Source organism: Phoenix dactylifera, chromosome 3 (genome assembly GCF_051530095.1).
Source record: "Phoenix dactylifera cultivar Ajwa chromosome 3, Ajwa_hap1_PhDact_Kaust_v1.1, whole genome shotgun sequence".
In the NCBI taxonomy this organism is placed as follows: Eukaryota; Viridiplantae; Streptophyta; class Magnoliopsida; order Arecales; family Arecaceae; genus Phoenix; species Phoenix dactylifera.
This window is the reverse complement of record NC_143192.1, coordinates 37,375,254-37,398,750: the sequence shown is the minus strand read 5'-3', so window position 1 is coordinate 37,398,750 and position 23,497 is coordinate 37,375,254. Positions and strand designations below refer to the sequence as shown.

The 23,497-nt window shown below is 44.3% G+C and overlaps 3 protein-coding genes across 3 annotated transcripts; all 3 read left to right on the top strand.

The window, feature by feature from the left end:
• Positions 1-4,065: 4,065 nt before the first annotated feature.
• Positions 4,066-4,851, top strand: LOC120104420 (uncharacterized). The gene has a single exon (XM_039115553.3). The coding sequence runs from the start codon at positions 4,119-4,121 to the stop codon at positions 4,698-4,700; it is 582 nt and encodes a 193-aa protein (XP_038971481.3). The 5' UTR covers positions 4,066-4,118; the 3' UTR covers positions 4,701-4,851.
• A 9,692-nt stretch (positions 4,852-14,543) lies between these two features.
• LOC103699082 (uncharacterized) lies at positions 14,544-15,431 on the top strand. Its single transcript, XM_008781129.6, has one exon. It carries the CDS (start codon positions 14,578-14,580, stop codon positions 15,265-15,267), a length of 690 nt encoding a protein of 229 aa, XP_008779351.4. The 5' UTR covers positions 14,544-14,577; the 3' UTR covers positions 15,268-15,431.
• A 6,809-nt stretch (positions 15,432-22,240) lies between these two features.
• LOC103711695 (uncharacterized) lies at positions 22,241-23,024 on the top strand. Its single transcript, XM_008797936.5, has one exon. The coding sequence runs from the start codon at positions 22,267-22,269 to the stop codon at positions 22,846-22,848; it is 582 nt and encodes a 193-aa protein (XP_008796158.4). The 5' UTR covers positions 22,241-22,266; the 3' UTR covers positions 22,849-23,024.
• Positions 23,025-23,497: the final 473 nt, after the last annotated feature.

The window sequence follows — 23,497 nt, the reverse complement described above, 5'->3', positions numbered from 1 at the left end:
GGGCTGATATTTAAATGGATTTGGCCTCCGACGACGCTTATAAGCGTCGTTGTAGGTCCAAACTTTAGACGACGCTTTTAAGCGTCGTAGATTCCGAAACTTTACCGACGCTTCTCCCTAGCGTCGGAAAAAAAGCGTCGGAAAATCTTCTTTTTCTTGTAGTGATTGCTCAACCACCTCCTTTTCGAAACTTGAATAAAGAACCTTGATGAAGAGTGCTAAGGCTTCCTTTTGGCTTGAATGAACTATTGATGTCTTTTCAAAAGATGCTTTCTCTGATGAATAGTGTCACTTTAAATACTTTTCCACATCTATTGGTCACTCCCTATTGGTTAAATTTGAAAAACTAGCCGTTACTAGCCGTTGGAAGGTCAAAAAGTATTTTTGCAGAACTAGCCGTTATGCCCTTGCTCGTGCTGGGATGAACCCAAACTTTATTAGAGTCGACTCAACTTACTGTTCATTGGACTTGGGGTCGACTCAACTTCCTCTAGGGTCGACCCAACCTTCACTGGGGTCGACCCCTGCTACAGTGGGGTCGGCCTTCTCAGGAACCACAGAAACTTACATTTTCAGCTGTTTTCACTGGGGTCGACTCAACGTTTCTTGGGGTCGACCCAAGCTACAGTGGGGTCGACTCAAGTTCCATTAGGGTCGACCCTCTCAGGGATTCCAGAGACATAGTTTTGAACAACATAACCTTAGGGTCGACTCATATTCAGTTGGGGTCGGCTCCATTGGGGTCAATCAAGTGTTCCTGGGGTCGGCTCAAGGAATCTTGGGGTCGGCCCTCTCAGTGAATTCCAGAGAGTTGTTTTCTTGAAGCTTCAAGCTGGGGTCAGCTCAAGATTATTTGGGGTTGGCTCCTCACCTGGGGTTGGTTCAAGGGTAAATGGGGTTGACTTACTATTTATCTTTGCCATTTTTGCAGGGATATGCCAGATGGTTCCATGGTGTGCCAGGGTCGACTCCACTTAGCTTGGGATCGACTCAATCTACATTTTTCTGCATCTTAAGGTTAGACTATTTCATATAAACAATGAGACATATTTCAAGTAAATTTTGAGTGTATACCCTTAACAGTGAAAATCACTGTTTTGCTATTAAGAGTATATTTTACTTGAAACTTGGTTGAATTAGAATTAAGAGTTCTCTATCCCTTTTCTACTACAAATTTTATCTCATTCTCTTAATATATTTTGAATGTATCGAGGGTGTCGTATTCATTAGTGATGTATCACATTAAACCGTATTATCAATTTGATATTCCCTGAATGGTTGTGTTAATCATCGAAATAGCATTATCATCCTCAATCTTCCCCTTTTTGATGATTACAAAACATTGAGAATGAGTAGATTGACACTTATATTAAGATAAGGGGTTTTTGTTTTATAAGGAGCTTAAGTTGCTGAATTTCAGCTTTTCAAATTTGAAGGTGAAGGCTCTCCCTCTTTCATCCAAATATTGCCAATTTGACCTTTTGATTTTTCTGCCCCTTTCTTTTGTATTTTATTAAAAATAAAACTTCAAAAATTTGAGATAAAGCAAATGTTTTGAGTTATGTATCGAGGCATGAGAAGTATGTGCCAAATTCAGAAATTTTGATAGAAAATTCAGATTTTCTTGTTTTGAAAATTTTTATTGTTACATATTGCTCCCCCTTAAGTGAATATCATCTCTCTTCCTATAATTTGCAAACTTATTTCTCCCTTACCCTATATCGCAACTTCTTTCTTTTCTTACTTCTTCCCCTTTTTGTTATCATCAAATTAAAGAGTGTATAGCAATAGAGACAATAAACGATAAAATTTAAATTTCATTGATCAAAATGAGGCATTGTAGTATACTAATGCCAAAATTACAGTGTTCTTCAATTAAGGTGCAAAGTACATCAACAAAGCAAAATGCATATGAGAACTAGATAAATCCTAGGTACTAATCATAATGGCCTCTTGTAGTGCTAACATCGGGCCTAGGAAAAATCTAATGGCTGTGATCTAGTCCTCATCCTCCTAGCATAGGTGGTGAGGGGAGGTCTGGCCTGATGGGACTGAGTCTGTCATGGACCTCGGTGAGCTGTATGACTCTGTGCCGAAACCTCTGACTCAGCTGCTCGAGGCATAGATGGACCATGAGCCTCCCTCTCTCTCTCTCTAATGTTGTCACCTCGTCTCTAAGGCTTCTAATCTCAGCAGTCATACTATCCATCCTGCGCATTATATCATCAGAGAGAGTCCTCACCTAAGCTGACACAAGCTCAGTCATCCTACTACAAAAACTTCTCTGTATATCCCGTAGGTGTGGATGATGAAGGTTCAGCCTCTGAAGGTGCTGTAGGATGATCCGCAGGTACCTCAGCCTCAGGGATAGAATCTCCAATCTCTGGTGCATCACCCTCTGGTGCATCTATTCCTGCTCCTCCACGCACCCACTATCCGTCCACCTTCTCATAACCCATGCGAACTAGGGACCGTGCAGTGTAGGTGTCAGTAAATAGTAGATGTCTGGATATCTCTCCCTCCACAGAGATGTCATGCTGCCTGAATATCAAGGTGAGTATCATACCATAGGGTAAAGAAACTCTCGATTTGCATATGGCCTCTCGCATCTGCCTGATCATCATAGCTGGAAGATTCAAGGGAATTCCTTGAATGACATGCTCCATAATGACCATGTCTCGCTCAGATATGTGATCAAATCTTCCACTCTTCGAAAATAATATCCGACCTATGAAGTTATGCAATAACCTCATCTCAGCTGATAGAGAGCTAGCTACCTCGGAAACAAGCAACAACGGCATTGTTTCATTAGAGGCTGAATATGTGGCAACAACCTCTTCTCAAGCCGTGTGGTTAAGAAGAATTCTTGCTGATCTACATCAAGAACCAAGAGAAGTAAATGAAATTTTCTATGACAACAAGTCAACAATTTCGATGACCAAAAATTCTACATTTCATGGAAGAACGAAACATATTGACATTCGGTTTTATTTCATTTGAGACTTAGTTGCAAGTTGTTAATTTGATAGTTCTGAAATTTTGTGGCACGAATGGACAGGTGACATATATTCACAAAATCTCTCCCATGTGAGAAACATGCATATCTCAAATTGAAGCTTGGTGTGTACAATTTTTAATCAAAGAGGAGTGTTGAAGATTGATTCAGAAATTTTCAGCAAGATATCAAGTGATGTTTATCGAGTTTCGGAAGAGTTTTAGTAGTAGTAAAATTCTTAGATAGTTTGTTTTTAGATGGGGCTTATCCCTTTAGTTTCTGTTTTGATGTAGTTATCTGATTGATTAGAGAGTTTGTAGATTGTAAGCCTTTAAAGAGGCATTATTAGTGTTGAGTTCAGGGGTGGAAATAACTCTCTCTGTTTTCCCTTGTTTTAGAACAATAAAAAAACACTTTTCTGTTTTATACCTCTTCTTCTCTATCCAATACTCTTTCTTCCCCCAATAACGCTGGCCGAGGTGCGGAGAAGCGGATCTCATTCAAAGATCACCAGCAAAAAGTACTCGGAATTTTGTCTTTCTAATTCTCTTTTAAGAAAACCTCTCCATATATAACAATGCTTCATCAAGTACTTTGTCGATTGATCGGTAATTTCGGGATCTCGTTGTTTACGATCGTCAACTAAAAGATATAATAAGTATCGTTTTCTTGACTAATGGCTACTAAACGCGGCAACTTGACCCTTCCCAACCCTGTTTTGGACTTTACTTTGGCTGCCACCTAGCGCTCAGACCCAATTCAGCGGCTTTTACCGGCGGACGTCAACGCTCCGTCCCACCAAATGCATGTAGTTCGGCAGTGGAGCCGCCGGTAACAAAACTTTGGTTAATATTGTCAACAATGCAGGCACGTCGGCCTGCCGAGTAGAAAACCGGAGAATACCAGCACCTTGGTTTAGGAAAAACTCGGAGAAAATCCGCGATCTAATCAGTCAGAAGCTAGCGAAGGATAGCGCTGGTCAATTACCACACTCTACTGGTTTCGCATGAGGAAGGTTAGCAAGCCTTGGAGTCCTTCATGCATGCAACTCTATAAATACCCATGCCGTCCTCCCCTCCAGCCCACACCTCATTCCTCACTTCCCGATCTCATCCTAACAACCATGGCTAAGACTAAGCTTGTTGCTCTTTCCTTCATAGTTTTGCTGAGCATCGGCCTCTCCGAGGCAGGCCGAGCCTTGACATCTTCAGGTGGAGGTGGTGGTGGCGGAGAAGGCGGTGGGGGAGGTGGTGGCTCTGGAAACGGCTCCGGTTCAGGCTATGGTTCCGGCTCCGGTTATGGTGAAGGAGGTGGATCCGGGGCTCATGGTGGTGGGTACGGAAGAGGTGGAGGCGGCGGTGGCGGAGGCGGTGAAGGTGGAGGTAGCGGATCTGGCTATGGGTCCGGAAGCGGGTACGGGTCTGGCTCTGGATATGGCGCCGGTGGAGCCCACGGTGGAGGCTATGGAAGCGGTGGAGGTGGTGGAGGTGGCGGCGGTTCCGGCGGAGGGAATGGAAGCGGAAGTGGATCGGGTTATGGATCCGGCAGTGGCTCAGGGTACGGCCAGGGGGGTGGTGCCCATGGAGGGGGCTACGGAAGCGGCGGAGGCGGCGGCGGCGGCTCGGGCTCTGGGTCAGGTTCTGGGTCTGGCTATGGTTCCGGCTATGGGTCTGGATACGGGAGGGGAGGTGGTGCACACCCTTAGTTGACTCCTAGATCTGCAACAGCCCGGTTGAAGCCCCTCCTCCTCGTAGTTCGCGCACCGCGCCACTCTTATCTTTCTTTCCTCTGTGTTTATTTTGGTTATGGGTATCGTTGTAATAAAAAATGGAAGGGCTTCCGTCTCAAAATTAAAAAAATAATGGTGATCAATAGTTAATCAGCACCTGTGCCAGATTTTTTTGCCCTTTTTTTTAAATTTAGCGGATGCATTGAATTAAACTACATAGTGATAGATACATACATATGAATAAAAAAAATAAATATTTAAAAAATAAACAAAAAAAATAATATAATAAAACTCATAATGTTAGTTAGCCATATAAGATTCTATCCAATAAACAATACCTTCTCTATAAATATATGAGATGTCAATAGCAACACTAAAAATTATTTTTTTCTTTTGGGTGCTTTTTAAAGCTTATACCGACGCTTATGAGCGTCGGTAATTTTTCTGCCGATGCTTTCTAAAGCGTCGCAAAAGCGTAAGATAGGTAGGCTTTTAATCACTAGTTTTTGTAAAAAAATAATTATAACTATGCTTTAAAGCATCGTTATAATTATTTTTTTAAAAAAATATTTAAAAATATTTTTTTAAAGGTCATTCTTCCAGCACCGTGGCGCCTTTCTTTTTAGCAAGCTCAACAAATCAGGATACCAGCGTAAGATAGGTGGGAGTGGAAAAAAATTTCCGACGCTTTTGGAAAACGTCGCTAAAGGGTCAGTTTTAGCGACGCTTTTTAGCGACTAAAGCCGACGCTTATACGCGCCACGCAGTTAGCGATGCTTTAAAGTGTCGGCTTTTAACCGCTGGTTTTTATAAAAAAATAATTATAACCATGCTTTAAAGCATCGTTATAATTATTTTTTAAAAAAATATATTTAATTTTTTTTTTTACAGGTCATTCTCCCAGCACCGGGGCGCCTTTTCTTTTAGCAAGCTCAACAAATCAGGATACCAAGGTTTTTCGCAGTGGAGCTTGGATGCCAGCCCCACCTCCCCTTCTCGCGGAGGTTCCTTAATGGCTGAAATCCCCCTTGGATCCTAAGTACCACCCTACCTTGGGTGTGTTCCAGGACCCCATCACCTACATCCTCAAGATCAAGAAGGAGGCCTCCCCATGAGTACCCATCAAACACCGAATTTTACAGTCAACACAACAACTGTTTCATGACGCAACAGATCCAAAACATCATAAACAAATCATATCACATATTCCATCCCAACCAAGAAATATAACAACAACCTCTATATGGTTCAAAAAAATTCCAACTACTAATCCGTTTCAAATAAAACGAAAATCAATGAGAAAACTATCAAGATATCAATATGAAGGTTTACGAGAAAAGATTCAATAAATAAGGATAAGAATTCACCAACATGATCAAGTTCTATGATGAGGAACTCCACTCCAATCCTCTTGAAGAGCAGCTTGACCTCCTTCGAAAACCTCCATTCCCCATTAACCAAAATGTAAGTGAATCAATCGACAGAGAGAGAAATCAGAACTCATGAGCACCAAGTCTTGGAGTAGACGACGATGGGGTTCATTGATATCGTCTTCTTGATGGACACCTCCAGCATCGAATCAAAAGAAGAAGAGGAGATCGATCGGAGGCAAGTGCGCCACCTCTTCATCCTTCGCCGCCGTCGAGGGCGGAGCGGAGCAAAGGGTGGAGCACGGGAGGAGGGGAGAGAGAGGCGAGTTGGAGAAGGTGATGGCGTTGCCCATTCTTGAGAGCCGAGGAGAGAGCTACATTCTTGAGAGCTGGTTGGGGAGACCGCCTGGAACATGCGGGGGTGTCGAGGGCCAAGGGCTCGGAGAGAGGAGGAGAGGGGGTTAGGGATTTGTAAGGAGAGGAGGGGCGGCAGCTGGGGTTGAGGAGGGCCAAGGGCTTGGAGAGAGAAGGGGAGGGGGTTAGCGATTTGTAAGGAGAGGAGGGGGGGGGGGGGGAGGAAGAATGGGTCTCTGACGACGCTTTTTAAAGCATCGTTGGGGAGGAGGTGTTTTGGCAATGGGGATGAAGAATGGGTCTCCGGTGATGCTTTTTAAAGCATTATTTTGGGAGGGAATTAAAGCCTTGGCCTCTGACGATGCTTTCTAAAGCGTCGTACGAGGAATCGGCTTTCGACGACGCTTTCTAAAGCATCGTTTCTATTTTAGTTTCCAACGACGCTCTAAGTCACGCTCCCCACCAAACCGTCGATATCTTCTGACACTATTTAGAAGCATCGGCAAAATTTGGTGCGCCAGTCAAATTGCGGATGCTTCTCCCTAGCATCGGCAGTTGGGTGTCGGAAATAACTATTTTTCAAGCAATAAGCACATCATGCTCCATTAATCCTATAATAATAGATACAAACTACTATCAATAAAAGATGGATCCATGGGAATACAAAAATAAAATATTTAAAAATGTACAATAAGGGCACATGGCAAAACTTGTAATATTGGCGAGCTATACAAGATATTATCCAATCAGCAGTATTATTCGCCTTTTGATAAACATTTGAAATGTCAAAAGCAAGAAATAAGTGCATCATGCTCCAACAATTCTGTAATTCAGGACTAAGGTCATGGTGCAACTCGAACGACCCTAAGGTTAGCTGGAGAAGAGTTAAGCAGACTGACCGAGGTGTGGAGAAGTGAATCTCCTCCAAAGGTGGCTTGCAAAAAGTTCGCTTGACAGAGAGTTTCTAACGGAAGACCCTTCTAAGCCTAAGTCAGAATAGAGAAGCAATAATGTGGAACGAAGAGATTTTAGCAGAGTGTGATCCTCTGTGGTTAGTGTATTACCTCTATGCTTGAGGTACCCTGGCTATCCTATTATATAGGTGAGCTCTTTTGTTGTGACTTGGGCTGATGTGGCGTGCACATATGGCCAGGTGACGACTGGTAGTACGGCCGCGCCACACGAGCCAGTCCGTATGGGCGGCATGTAACGTTGGTCAGGCACAAGTTGTGGTGCCACCAAAACTAGGGGTTGCTGCCAGAGTTGTCGGTTATTAGAACTGTCAGCCCTTGTCGATTTGTGCTGATTGTTCTTCTCGGCTGATTGGCTTCTCGACTGGTGGCTGTTTGGCTTTTTGGCTCTTCGGCCGGGGGTATCTTGGCTATTCGGCCTAGGTCAAAGTCATTCTCCACGGATTATGTTCGAGGTCAAGGAGGTCGGTTTGGCCTGAGGTTGAGGTGGCCAATATTTTTTCCATCACAAACCACTATTGATAAGAGATGGATTAGAAAGTCATCGAGCAACCATCATAGAATCATCCTCAAAACAAATTTGTGAAGCCCCTAATATGTATAGAGCATAATTCAGTCCTTCCTATGCAGCATGCAACTTTGCCATTGAAACTATGGTATTAAAAATTCTAACTCTATCTACCGCAATGAATCCATCATCAAAACTTTTATGGGTTGCTGACGCCAAAGATACAAATTATTCCACATCTTTCACCCACTATTAGTCAGTCACTATAAATACTTAGACAATGTTACAACTCAAATGTTTAGAAGGATCGACAAGAATGTCTGCGGCTTCTCCTTCTCCTCTTACAGTAGTTACTTTGCAATTCTTTCATATGAGGAATTTATATGCTGCTAGGTGGATGTTATAATTGAAAGGTTCACTCGGTGTCTATGTTCAAGTTCTTGGTAAAAGGTTTTTGTAGTATTTCCAATGTCTTGTGCGAAGATGCTGCCAAAGCATTCTTCCCCAAGATGTGCACTTCTCAGTGATTTGTAAGTTAAAGACTCCATTAAATCGGTGCACATGGGCTTCGTGGCATACATCATCTATCTTGGAAGATTTCCGTGATAAGCATCTAGGAGCAGTGGGCTGGCCTAAGGCGAACTCACAGAGGGCCTTTTTTCTTTCCATTTTGTCTTTGAGGTATTTTCTGTGGCGGGCCTTCTTTGGGCCGGGGCCTTAGGCGACCACTTCAGTCGCCTAAGGGTTGGGCCAGCCCTATTTGCATCCTTTTTTTCCATTCAATCGCTCACATTGATGGAAAACATATGCATTTTTTGGCTAGACTTCCTATAAATAATAACTTTTGCAGATCATGGGATTACACTCTTGAATTTTTTTTATTGCTGAACATATTAGAATGAGTTAAATGAGTCAAAGATCTAAATTAGAATTTGAGTTTTAATAAAAATCGAACAAAGTTGACTCATTTATGACTAGAATCTCTGAACCTGCTTAAGACAGGTTGGCTGCACTAAAAAAAATGGGACATTAGCGACGGTTTTTTTGGCCATTAGCGACGCTTTTAAGTGTCGGTAGAAACCATCCCGACGCTTTCCAAAGTACCGGTAAAGCATTGCCTATGCTACAATGGACAAAAAATTTTTCGACGGTTTCAAAAGCGTCGGACCTTAGCGACGCATTTTAGCGTCGGTAATTTACAATTTAGCGATGCATAAAAGTGTCGCTAATTTATATTTAGCGATGCTTTTAAGCGTCGGTAAAAAGCAACGCTTAAAAGCGTCGTTAAAGTGAAACTTACCGACGCTTTAAAGCGTCACTAATTGATAACGTCCGTGATTTTAATGACGCTTTAAAGCATTGTTAGCGTATTATTTTTTTAAAAAAAATTCAAGAAACATTTTAAAACTCTATTTACAAAATCAGAGGCGTACACACTAAACAAGATTATACTCATTGCACAATCAAACATATTTATCTAAACATTCATATTGTTAAATTACATTCATACTGTCAATTTACATTTGCAATGTACTTCGAAAAGCATAAAAAAATACATATAAAACTCCAAAATAAAAGCTTCAGGGATCGATGGGGTCACCATCTCTACGCGTAGATAAAGTATCAGGAATCTGTAATAAAAAAACCTTAAGAAGTTAAGAATACGAAATTTCTTAAGCTTTTTAAAAAAATATGATACTTATGTAAAATGTACAAGTAGCTGTAGTAATTTACCTGAAGAGGGACAAACTGATGCAATAAAGATGTAATCTGATTAATCTGATTGCTCAAAGATTGTATCTCTGTCTGGTGGCTCTGCTTTAACTCTTGTATTTCTGCCTTCAGATCATTAACCTCTGCAGTGCTACTACTTTGTCTAGCATCTTGAGTATATCTACCCACTGCAGACTGAGTGGGGGTAACTCCAACGCCATAACCCCTCACTCGACCATAACGCTATGAGCCCATCAATTCGGTAAACACCTGAGCTTCGACACCTCTGGTGTTGCCGATTGAAGATGGCTCTCCGATACGATCTGAAATAAGGGATGTAGCTCTGTCCTATATCTCTCAAAAACAATCAAATTAATTTTTGAAAAATTGAAATACATAAAAAATCATTGCACAAATTATTAATAAATACATACAACTATATCTCTCAACTCCTCTCGGACAAAGCTGCCATCTCGGTGGGTGTGAGTCATCTTATAGAACTCCACCTCACCAGGTTTCCTCCCATGGTCTTTCATCTACAACAAAAAGTTTATTGGAAGTGTTATATATCATGATACATGCTATATGATACAAGGATTTCAAAGAGTTTCAACAAAACTTATGAATTCAGCTCTGAACCTCGCATAACTCTTCGAGCCTGAAGTGTGAGGAACTGTCTGAGATGCTTGTGCGGCTCGACTAATGTCAGAATATGTCTACCACGGAAAAAGTAAACATTGTAATATATTAAATATATTAAACATTATATAAGGTATTGAGAGAGAATATACAACCTGTCCTCTCTCGAAAAACCAATAGTGAACAAGCTCCCTCCACTGATGATGGTATACATCAGGAGGACAAACACGAGCAACCTCCTCCTCTGTCATACCCTCGCGCTTCCAGTCGGCCTTCAACTTCGACTTATATTCTTTCCATTTGCGGTTGAGGGACTTTAGTACTCAATCATGGCTTTCTGGAGGGAGCACAAACTTTTTCTACATCAAAGTAAAGAATGTTATAACAATATTAAATCGAAAAATTAAAATTATAATAGTAAGCAAATTAACATACAGTAGGTATCAAATTAACAATATTAAATTCAATTCTTTACCTGTACAACTTTAAGAAGCTCAACTTTATAAGAAGGAAGCATATCATTCCACTTATGATAGTTGAGCGAACATAACTGACCCCTACGTGCAACTGATCCTAGAAAACTAGATAAAAGGCTTCCAGCCCTCTTGATAAGCTGCCCTAGTTTGTTGCATTCGATGACTATCTTCTCATCCTCACGAAGCTACCACACATCCCGTGCTCGAGAGGAACCCCGTGTCATCCTCACTCTCCCCTGTTCATCTATAAAAAATAATAAAATATCCATTAAAACGTTGGTGACAAATTAATTAAAATAATTAATTGTAAATGAACCCAATATACGCACTTTAAATCAAATTACCCTAGATATGCAAGTCTTCCATAATCTCCTAGCCTGGATCGTGCTGAGACTGAAACTCACGCTGAGACTCGGACTCGTGCTGCTGGGGACGCTGGGATCGCATGGACTGAGCAGAAGAAGATCCCATCTGAGACTGCTGGAACTCTACATCTCTGAATTGTTTTCATCTCTGAATTGTTTTCCTCGAGGCATTTTGTTACCTAGTATAAGCTTTGCCAAAGTCCTCACTTGCATGTCCTTGCAGACACAGCATTTCTTCTTTAGTGCCCAGGCATAACCTAACCTTATTCATATTATGACATGGCAGGTTGACCTTTGTTTTTTGGAAGGACATTATGACATGTCAGATTGTCATTCATACCTGCATCCATAACAAATCTGTCCTGGTACTGCATGGTCGCAACCAGATTAGGATGTGAACTAGAGCTCTGCCTGGAATTTAGAGTGTCCAGAGGTTTTTGAATTCAATGTTAGGTCACATTTGAATAGTGTTATTCAGAAATACATTTGAACAATCAGGCGAAAGAGCAGTGCATGCACACAGGGGGTAGATATTTATTAATTTGATAATTATAAAGTTTTCCATAATTTTTGTGCCCAGATTAAGAGAGTCTTGTTGACGAGATATACCAGGTAGGTATGGCCTAAATCTGGAGCATTGCATAATCAGAAACATGACAAACTTCCTTGCATTAGTATCATTTTGTACCCCTAAATAAAAAAATCGCTGATGGGTTTGCAAAATTAGATAACAGGATGCAGCAGTTGCCCGATTAATGAAGCTTAAAGTAGACCAAGGAGTAGGAAAATTCAACAGCAGAGCAACCCAATAGTAATAAAAACCTATTAAATGTAACGAACATGCTTTTTAAAATTCGCAGTTTCCCACCTAGTGTGAGGGGGTGCTACTTTAATTTCCGTGTGCGGTTGAGTCTTTCTGTCGAATGGGTGTTGAGCAGTGAGGATGAGTGACAGGAGGGCGAGATTGGCCAAGGATTCCTTCAGCAGTGAGGATCGATGCTCAAGACCTACAAAGACTCGTACGCTGATCGGCCCCCTTCCAGGAGAGTAGAATCTTACAAACTCCTCCTATAACGGATAAATGAATTTAATGATCAGATTATAAATTCATGAAACAAGAGAAACTAGAACAAAATCCCTAAACAATCTGATTATAAAAACAAAAGAAAATCCAAAACATCCAGAATTTAAAGATCGAAGCAAGAGAAGAAGATCCCAAACCTGGCCTTGTCCCTGTCCTTGCCGGCTCCAAACTTCAAACGCCGCGTGAGTGCTCTGCGGCGGAGGAGGAGGAAGATGCCCACGGAGAGGAGGCCAACGGAGAGGGGGAGGAGGGGAAGGAGATGCGGTGGAGGAACGCGATTTGGGGTCGCTCGGCGGAGGGGAATGGCTGAGATCGGTGAAAAGGGTTGAGGAGGGAAGAGTAGGTCGGCGTGAGCTAGCTAGGGATTTAGGGATGCGGAGGGACGATCGATTTTTTTTGTGGAAGGGATGAAGTCCGACGATGCTTATAAGCATCGTCGTATTTCTCCGTTATGCCGATGCTTATAAGCGTCGGAAATAAATATTCCGACTCTTATAAGCGTCGGTAATGAACCTTATACGCCGACGCTAAAAAAAAGCGTCGGCGGAACATTTTTTACCGACGCTTCTTAGAAGCGTCGGCGGTTACTGTCGCAAGAAAAAAAATCGCCGACGCTAGATACGATATGGAGTCGGCAAAAACCATTTTTGTTGTAGTGCTGGTGGTTCGATCATAAATTGCCACCTTTATATAAATTGCCACATTTATAAGGTTCTTCCTTTGATTATCTGCCATTTTATGTCTCGCACGGACTTAAAATTTTATTCCATTGTATTGGTTTCAATGACCTATTTCCTTTTAATACCAGATACATCTCTATATGTCTACAAACAGGGATAACCGTGCAAAAAACAAAAAACAAAACCCATCATAATTGCGTGTAAAATACATGACAAATAAGAATAAAAACTGCATAAGGGACCAAGCAGAAAATGGAAAGCGTTGACGGTTCATTTCCGACTTGTACAGGAAGACTAGGGTAAGAGTTACTAAACAAATTGCAGTCTTCCAATTTTGTAATGATATTACAAACTTCTTTTGCAAACATCTCTACTGTATGGAGAAAAGGCATTGCAGCAAGACGCAAGGCAATGCTCATGCTTGCTAATTACCATACCCATCAAAACCGTGGAAGACTGTTTGGCTGGCTGATTTTTCATTGACCCGGACGGATGCTGCTTGTTTGCTTATTATGATCCTAGTTGCAGAGGCCGTCCTCATAGTTGATGGAAAAAAAAAACTAAAATTTCTATTTTTCTAGAATCAACGCGGAAACTAAGCCTCAAAAATACTTGTGAGGGGCGTCCTGCATGTTTTCGACTAGCACTTTGCCAGAGCAGGTAGGTGACATCCAGTTCAGAGTTTTTCATTGATTCATCTCACCGTTCTATAGCTAATATCCGCAAGCCGTTCCGCGGCAGTTTGGTTACTCCAATGCTCCTTGTTTTCCACTAAAGCGGACGACCTCCAACCCACCAATTCATCGAAAAGTTGAAACAAAACCACCCGGCGATTAACCCATTAAGCAAAGGTGGTCGCGCAATTTTGTCAATATTTGAGGCACGTAAGTCCGCACACGGGGCCTGCCACTAGAAACCACGGCCAGCTTGTTCTGGCAACAGCTTGGAGTAAACCCACCCGTCCATAATATACCAAAGAAAAGCAATGGAAAAATTTAAATGACGCTGGTCAAATGATAACATTCTACTACTCCCCTTTCTCGTTTCGAAACAATAAGCCTTATCCTCGCTGCGTAAATAAAGCAAATAAAGGAGCTGGGACACTTGCATGTCTTCAGAGTCGTGCATCCAACTCCACAAATACCAAGGTCTTCGTCCTCTCTGGCATACAACTCATTCTACCTACTCTCCTTCTGTGGCTCGTTCGAAGCTTCTTGCACTTTCCACCATGGCGTCGCTAATTAAGCACATTAATTGGCCTCTCGATATTTGTCGAGCTGAATAAAATGAAAATTATGGATGACGTTTTATACCAACTACTATGTCCTCTTCGAGAACTTGCATTTCTTTTTTTCCCAGAGAGCTCTGACGTTTTATTTCTCCAGACCCAAGTCAGCGGATTTTACCGACGGACGTCCCACCACATGCATGTGGTTCGGCAGTGGAGTCGCCGGTAACAAAACTTTGGTTTAGAAAAAACTCGGAGAAAATCCGCGATCTAATCACCTACCAAGCCAGAAGCTAGCGAAGAATACCGCTGGTCAATTACCACACTCTACTGGTTTCGCATAAGGAACCACGTAAGGTTTGCATGCCATGGAGTCGTTCATGCATGCGGCTCTATAAATACCCATGCCGTCCTCCCCTCCAGCCCACACCTCATTCCTCACTTCCCGATCTCATCCTAACAACCATGGCTAAGACTAAGCTTGTTGCTCTTTCCTTCATAGTTTTGCTGAGCATCGGCCTCTCCGAGGCAGGCCGAGCCTTGACATCTTCAGGTGGAGGTGGTGGTGGCGGAGAAGGCGGTGGGGGAGGTGGTGGCTCTGGAAACGGCTCCGGTTCAGGCTATGGTTCCGGCTCCGGTTATGGCGAAGGAGGTGGATCCGGGGCTCATGGTGGTGGGTACGGAAGAGGTGGAGGCGGCGGTGGCGGAGGCGGTGAAGGGGGAGGTAGCGGCTCTGGTTATGGGTCTGGGAGCGGCTATGGTTCTGGCTCCGGATATGGGGCCGGTGGTGCTCATGGTGGAGGGTATGGTAGTGGCGGAGGTGGCGGAGGCGGTGAAGGGGGAGGTAGCGGATCTGGCTATGGGTCAGGAAGCGGGTACGGGTCTGGCTCTGGATATGGCGCCGGCGGAGCGCACGGTGGAGAATATGGAAGCGGTGGAGGTGGTGGAGGTGGCGGCGGCTCCGGTGGAGGGAATGGAAGTGGAAGTGGATCGGGCTATGGATCCGGCAGTGGCTCAGGGTACGGCCAGGGCAGTGGTGCCCATGGAGGGGGCTACGGAAGCGGCGGTGGCGGCGGCGGTGGCTCGGGCTCTGGGTCTGGTTCTGGGTCTGGCTATGGGTCTGGATATGGGAGTGGTGGTGGTGGACACCGTTAATTAACTCCTAGATCCGCAACCGTCCGCTTGAAGCCCTTCCTTGTCGTAGTTGGCGTACCGCGTCATTCAATCCTTCTTATCTGCGTGTTAATTTTGGTTATGGGTGTTGTTGTAATAAAAAATGAAAGTGCTTCTGTCTCATAATTTAAAAAAATGGTTATCAATACTTAGCTCCTGTGCCATTTTTTTTTAAAATTTTCGCGGATGCATTAAATTAAACTCTATATGGATCGATATATACGTGAGAATCCAAAAAATAAAATATTTAAAAAATAAATTAAAAAAAGGTCGCATAACAAAACTGATGATATTGGTTAGCTATATAAGAAACTAGGCATGAGTTATTAAAATTGGACACTTCTCGCAAGGCGGTTTCTCCCTCCCATGTGATGTTGGAGTTTAATATAGTTTGCAATCAACCTCTTTTTGTTTGAGAGAGAACTGATAGGCTATAATTCGAGATTGGGTATCGCCTTTGAACAAGGTTGAGGACTATGTACAGTCACGTTAAAAAGGTAATCCAATCTACTATGGGTGGCAACCGGTCCAATCCAATCTACTATGGGTGGCAACCGGACCGGGTCGAGTTGAGCTGGATGCATAATGGATCCAAATTTGTCGACCGTCTACTTCATTAAACAAGTTAAAAATTCAGATTTGCACCTAATTTGTTTGTTAAATTGGGAACCTAATCCGACTAAACAAATCTCAGTGAATTTAACAAATTAAATAGATTTTAACAGATTAAATTAATAAACTTAAATAGGTTAAGCATGTCGGATTAAATTGAACGCATCAGTTAAGTAGTTTTTGAACAGAGTTAAATAGATCGAACGATGACCTAATTCAATTATTAAAAGGTTAAAATAGCTTAAATGGATCAAAAAAAATTCAACCTATTTAATAAACAAGTCTCAACAAATTGAACCATTTATGACCTAAATTTATTTATGCCAACTCCAAATATGGTTAAAGCAAGTCGGTCACAAGTGAGATTGATGAGTTGAATCATTAATTACGCACCTAATATCTACATTAAGAGAAATAATTATTTCAAGAACTTTATCTTCTTTAGTTTAACTGTTAGATAAGAAACAATATGTGTTTGGTTGTAGTGTAGAAAATTAACAAATATTTGGGGCTCTCCTAAGAATAGGGTTTGGCCTTTCCTTTGATGTAAATAAAAGATAATCCAGTCTCCAGATATCACCATATATATGAACTTGAATAATCCTCCAAAATATTCCAAAAAACGAATCCATAAGGGTCAATTCAAATGTTTCTTCATGGGTTTTGACTTACATAGGGTTCTACCTTTCCTTTGAAGTAAATAAAGGATAACCAGTCTAAGGATATCTTCGGATATATGAACTTGAATAATCCTCCAGGTTATTCCAAAAAACGAATTCATAAGAATCTATCCAAATGTTTATTTTTTCATTTTGAGTTTTGACTTACATATTATTCACTATGTTACTGCATCTCTGTCGGTATAATAAATTTTTCAACACTTTTACATATTTAGTTAAAGTCAGTCTACCCTATAGGTATGACAAGCCCACAAGCCTCTCAACTGTTGTGCCTTAAACCAACCGATTTTTCTCATATTAATTGAAGTACTTGGCTTTGTTCAATTTGTTAACAAGGATAAAAAATTCTACCACTTATAACTTTTTTTTTTTTTTGATAGCATAGTACTAATAAATGCTTTTGAAAAACTATCCCTTAAGATGGTTGTTTTGGCAGTTGTTTTCTCAAAAACTAAAAATGAAAAAGAAGTGCCCAAAGTAGCTTGAGATCCGCTTCGATCTCTCAATGCAGCCAACGCACAACTCAGAGTAGCTAAATCCAAAGGTGATATGGATAAATTATATCATCAGTTGACCTAGTGGATCCTGTTGTGGTTCAAATCTGGCTCGAGGGTGACCATGCCGGAGGAGTCGAAGGAGCTGCCGGAGTATGGAAGGAGAGGACGGAGGCCATCTCCTACGCGGCGATGTACTTGTACAAAGCCTCAGCGGTGGGGTTCCAATGAGGGCCCTCCGACGCTCAAGTTAGAGGGAGGCATATTTGGTCCAGCCCAAAAGTCTCTTTATGTTACCTTACAGGGCTATTTATAGTTCCTGTGGAGGTGTTCAGGTGGTGGAGATATGTCCCGTTTCCATCATGAGTGGGGATGGCGTGTAGCCAGAGCTTACTTGTGGCACACGGTGCAGTCCATTCTTGGAAACGGTGAGGCGTTGACAGTCGTAGAAGGGTATGGTCCTTGGTTGATATATCGTAACATGACCGACAAGCCAAGCATGATGTTGTGAAGCTACTGCAGGGCATGGCCGCAGCATGTAGATGACAAGGTCGGCCTTCTAGAGTTGGCCGTCTGAGCTCGGCTTTCTAGAGTTGGCCTTCTGAGCTCGGCCTTCTGAGGTCGGTATTCGGAGCTCATGCCTTCTGAGGTCAGCGTTCTGAACTCATGCTTTTTGAGCTCGGCCTTTTGAGCTCATGCCTTCTGAGCCCGGCCTTTTGAGGTCAGCCTTTTGAGCTCGGCTTTCTGAGCTCGGCCTTCTGAGGTCAGCCTTCGGAGCTCGGTCTTCGGAGCTCATGCCTTCTGAGCTCATGCCTTCTGAGCTCGGCCTTCTGAGCTCAACATTCTGAGGTTAGCTTTCGGAGCTCATGCTTTCTAAGCTCGACCTTCTGAGCTCGGCCTTATGAGGTCAGTTTTCTGAGCTCGGCCTTCTGAGGTCATGCCTGTCGAGGTCGTGCACGCCGAGATCATGCTTGCCGGGGTCACGCTTGTCGTCAAATTCGAATGCTCTAATTGTATTTGTGGGGTGGTCCATTTTTTCTCCAACACTACCCTCCGACTTTCGAGTTTGAGCTACTTTTCGCCTCGAACGAAGGAAGTAGTCCAATCGTCGATCGTTCTGTAATATAGCCAAATATCTATGAAGATGTATGTGCCAAGTAGGGTGTACCTCTCGTGCAGTCGGAGCTAACGGCCTTCAGCTAAGCTGTCCAAGCCGAGCTAAGCAACCGTGCTCCGAGGTCGACTTCAGTGGTCTTCTTTGGCTTGTGGTTGACTCAGCAGGTTGCTCCCACTTAGATCGGGGTGCGTTGTTATAGGAAGCGTCAAATAGCGTTGAAAGATGTCGAATGTCGTCGAAAGGCATCAAAAGGTGTCGAAATGGCGTCTCGAGCTTGGTCAGGGCATCGTCGAGTAGTTTCCGAGGTCGAGGGAGCTTTAGCTCGCGGTCGACTCAGCGGGTCATCCAGATCTTGGTCGAGGCATCCCGATCTTGGTTGGAGCATCCGAACTTGGTCAGGCATCCCGAGCTTGGTCGGGCATCCGAGCATGGTCGGGCATTCGGATCTTGATCGAGGCATCCCGAGCTTGGTCGGGGCATCCGAACTTGGTCGGGAATCCGAGCTTGGTCGGGCATCCGGAACTTGGTCGGACATCCGAAACTTGGTCGGGCATCCAAAACTTGGTCGGGGCATCCCGAGCTGGTTGGGGCATCCCGAGCTTGGTCGAGGCATCCAAACTTGGTCGGGGCATCCGAACTTAGTCGGGCATCCGAACTTGGTCGAGCATCCCAAACTTTGTCGAGGCATCCGAACTTGGTCCGGCATCCGAGCTTGGTCGGGGCATTCCGAGCTTGGTCGGGGCATCTGAGCTTGGTCGGGGCATTATCGGAGATACATACAGAAAACGGGCCTCGTTTGTTGGCGATCGTGCGTCCCTACTCGGAGTAGGACGATGTTGGAGATAGAGATACCCGTAGGTCGTCTTTTGCATTCTCTAACTTGAAAATAGGTAAAATATTGAAATTATTTAAAGCCTAAGTGGCGTTCTGTGCCTTTTAGAGACATTTTAATAGCTCCCAAGCTTCAAAGTCCCTCAAGACTTGGCTCAGCACCGGCCTTCTATGGAGGCGTTCTGCGCTCGGCCTTCTGAGGTTGGCCTTCTGCGCTCTGCCTGCTGAGCTCTGCCTTCTGATCTCGGTGGAAGCTTCGGTGATGACGACGCTCTGCAGGAGAGCGACGTCGCGAGCGCCGTTCTGAGGACTTACACCTATGAAGAGGGAGTATATGCTGGTCTCTTACTTGTGACAGGCCTTGAACGGCCGTAGTGAGCATTTGGACTTGTTGCACTAACATGTCTAACTGTTCAGGGTGGATCCGCGGAGCTTGATCTGCCGGAGGCATCGTGATATAGCCTCTGAACCCACCAGACCGCAACCAGTTCGAAGACCCAACCTCCGCTAGCTCATGGCATTGGACGGAGTCCTAGGCATGCAGAGAAGGTGTCCGTTGCAAGGGAGCTGTGTCTTCGTCGAAGATTCTGTTGCAAAGATGGGGGGAGCGGGACGGCATGCAGAATGGGGAGGAAGAAGAGAGTCCCCACCTCGAGGAAAACATTCGATTTAGACGGAAGATGTGGGAGGGAGAGGAACTCGAGTGCCGACGTGACAACCTTTTATTTTGCTAGTCAGTTGTCAAGGGATCGATCCATAAATGAGAGAACGAGCGAAGGAAAAGGCAGCGTGAGAGTAGAAGTGGTGTTTGGGTTAACTCTCGCCCGAAGAAGAGTCCTACGTGCATGGGTTTTCTTTCACCCAAAGAGAGGTTTGAATAAAATATTTCATTCCCATCGTTCTCTTCTTCTTCTTCTCCACAGCTGGGACCTACCATATCGGTGGTGGATTCTGGATCGAGCGACTAGGACTTGGCGCACAATGCCTGGAGGCATTAGAGGCTCCTCTGCTCCTTAATCTCATGATCACGACTCGGGTCCTTCCTCTAGTGCCAAATATGTTGTGGTTCAAATCTGCCCAAGGGTGACCATGCCGGAGGAGTCGGAGGAGTTGACGGAGTGTGGAAGGAGAGGACAGAGGCGACCTCCTACATGGCGATGTACCTGCATAAAGCCTCACCGATGGAGTTCCGGTGAAGGCCCTCTGACGTTCAAGTTAGAGGGGAGGTATATTTGGTCCCCCCCAAAAGTCTCTTTTATTTTACCTTACAAGGCTATTTATAGTCTCTGTAGAGGTGTCCAGGTGGTGGAGGTATGGCCCGTTCCCATCATAAGTAGGGATGGCGTGTAGCTAGAGCTTGCTTGTGGTACATGGTGCAGTCCGTTCTTGAAAATGATGAGGCATTGACAGTCGTAGCAGGATATGGTCCCTGGTTGATATGTTGTAACGTGGTCGGCAAGCCAAGCATGATGTTGTGAAGCTGCTGTAGGGCATGGCCGCAGCATGTGGACGATGAGATCGGCCTTCTGGAGTTGGCCATCTGAGCTCGGCCTTTTGGAGTTGGCCTCCTGAGCTCAGCCTTCTGGAGTTGGCCTTCTGAGCTCGACCTTCTGAGGTCAGTCTTCTGAGCTCGGCCTTATGAGGTCGGCCTTCGGAGCTTATGCCTTTTGAGCTCGGCCTTCTAAAATCGCCCTTCTGAGGTCGGCCTTCTGAGCTCATGCCTTTTGAGGTCGGCCTTCTAAGATTGCCCTTCTGAGGTCGGCCTTCTGAGCTCATGCCTTATGAGGTCGGCCTTCTGAACTCAGGCTTCTAAGCTCGGCCTTATTACGTCGGCCTTCTGAGCTCATGCTTTTTGAGCTCGGCCTTCTGAGATCGGCCTTTTGAGGTCGGCCTTCTGAGCTCGGCCTTCTGAGCTCATGCTTTCTGAGCTCGGCCTTCTGAGCTCGGTATTCTAAGCTCGGCCTTTTGAGGTCAACTTTCTGAGCTCATGCGTTCTGAGCTCGGCCTTCTGAGCTCGGTCTTCTGAGCTCAGCCTTCTGAGGTCAGCTTTCTAAGCTCATTCCTTCGGAGCTCGGCCTTCTGAGGTCAGCCTTCTAAGCTCATGCGTTCTGAGCTCGGCCTTCTGAGCTCGACCTTATGAGGTCGGTTTTTTGAGCTCGTCCTTCTGAGATCATACCTGCCGAGGTCGTGCATGCCGAGATCATGCTTGCCGGGGTCGCGCCTGTCGTTAGATTCGGGTGCTCTGATTGTATTTGTGGGGTGGTCCATTTTTTCCCCAACAGATCCCAATGTTTTTTTCTCTTTTTTCTGAAGAAGAAGAAGAGAAAGGAGACCCACCTACGTTAGTAAATCAAAATAATCCGATTACCTCGGCATGCGAGGCAAGCAAGTCATGCACATGATGGGTTGGGGCAAGACATAGGGGGTAGGGGAGAGGATTTTGTAGTAAATTCTTGCAGCCATGGAAGTAGAGGTTTCTTCTGTCTGGGTTTAGACAGATTTATTAATTGAGAGGAGAAATCTGAAAATAGGAGTATTTTAGGAAACCAAAAATCACAAATTTACTTTCTCTCTTGAAATCATATTGTATCCGTCTCATTTGCAATGGTAATTATTTGCCCATTCCAGCTCATTGCAGAAACTAGAGTTCCTCCGAATCTTGTATTTCTAATTCTTTTTTAAGCAAACCTCTACATATATAACAATGATTTATCGAATACTTTGTCCGTTGATTGGTAATATCGGGACCTTGTTGTTTACGATCGCCAACTAAAAGATATAATAATTATCGTTTTCTTGACTGATGGCCACTAAACGCCGCAAATTGACCCGTCGCAACCCTGTTTTGGATTTACTTTGGCTGCCACCTAACGCCAAGACCCAAGTCAGCGGATTTTACTGACGGACGTCCCACCACAATGCATGTAGTTCGGCAGCGGAGTCGCCGGTAACAAAACTTTGGTTAATATTGTCAACAATGCGGGCACGTCGGCCTGCCGAGTAGAAAACCGGGGAATACCAGCACCTTGGTTTAGAAAAAACTCGGAGAAAATACGCGATCTAATCACCTACCAAGCCATAAGCTAGCGAAGGGTAGCGCTGGTCAATTACCACACTCTACTGGTTTCGCATGAGGAAGGTTAGCAAGCCTTGGAGTCCTTCATGCATGCAACTCTATAAATACCCATGCCGTCCTCCCCTCCAGCCCACACCTCATTCCTCACTTCCCGATCTCATCCTAACAACCATGGCTAAGACTAAGCTTGTTGCTCTTTCCTTCATAGTTTTGCTGAGCATCGGCCTCTCCGAGGCAGGCCGAGCCTTGACATCTTCAGGTGGAGGTGGTGGTGGCGGAGAAGGCGGTGGGGGAGGTGGGGGCTCTGGAAACGGCTCCGGTTCAGGCTATGGTTCCGGCTCCGGTTATGGTGAAGGAGGTGGATCCGGGACTCATGGCGGTGGGTACGGAAGAGGTGGAGGCGGCGGTGGCGGAGGCGGTGAAGGTGGAGGTAGCGGATCTGGCTATGGGTCCGGAAGCGGGTACGGGTCTGGCTCTGGATATGGCGCCGGTGGAGCCCACGGTGGAGGCTATGGAAGCGGTGGAGGTGGTGGAGGTGGCGGCGGCTCCGGCGGAGGGAATGGAAGCGGAAGTGGATCGGGTTATGGATCCGGCAGTGGCTCAGGGTACGGCCAGGGGGGTGGTGCCCATGGAGGGGGCTACGGAAGCGGCGGAGGCGGCGGCGGCGGCTCGGGCTCTGGGTCAGGTTCTGGGTCTGGCTATGGTTCCGGCTATGGGTCTGGATACGGGAGTGGAGGTGGTGGACACCCTTAGTTGACTCCTAGATCTGCAACAGCCCGGTTGAAGCCCCTCCTCGTCGTAGTTCGCGTACCGCGCCACTCAATCTTTCTTTTCTGCGTGTTTATTTTGGCTATGGGTATCGTTGTAATAAGAAATGGAAGGGCTTCCGTCTCAAAATTAATAAAATAATGGTTATCCATAGTTAATTAGCTCCTGTGCCAGATTTTTTTGCCATTTTTTTTTAAATTTAGCGGATGCATTGAATTAGACTACATAGTGATAGATACATACATATGAATAAAAAAATAAATATTTAAAAAATAAACAAAAAAAGGTAATATAATAAAACTCATAATGTTGGTTAGCCATATAAGATTCTATCCAATCAATAGTACTATTATCTTCTCTATAAATAAATGAGATGTCAATAGCAACACTAAAAATTATTTTTTTTCTGGCTCTTTTTAAAGCCTATACCGATGCTTATAAGCATCGGTAATTTTTCCGCCGACGCTTTCTAAAGCGTCGCAAAAGCGTAAGATAGGTGGGAGTGGGAAAAAAAATTTCCGATACTTTTGGAAAACGTCGCTAAAGGGTCGGTTTTAGCGACACTTTTTGGCCACTAAAGCCGACGCTTATACACGTTGCGCAATTAGCGACGCTTTAAAGCGTCAGCTTTTAA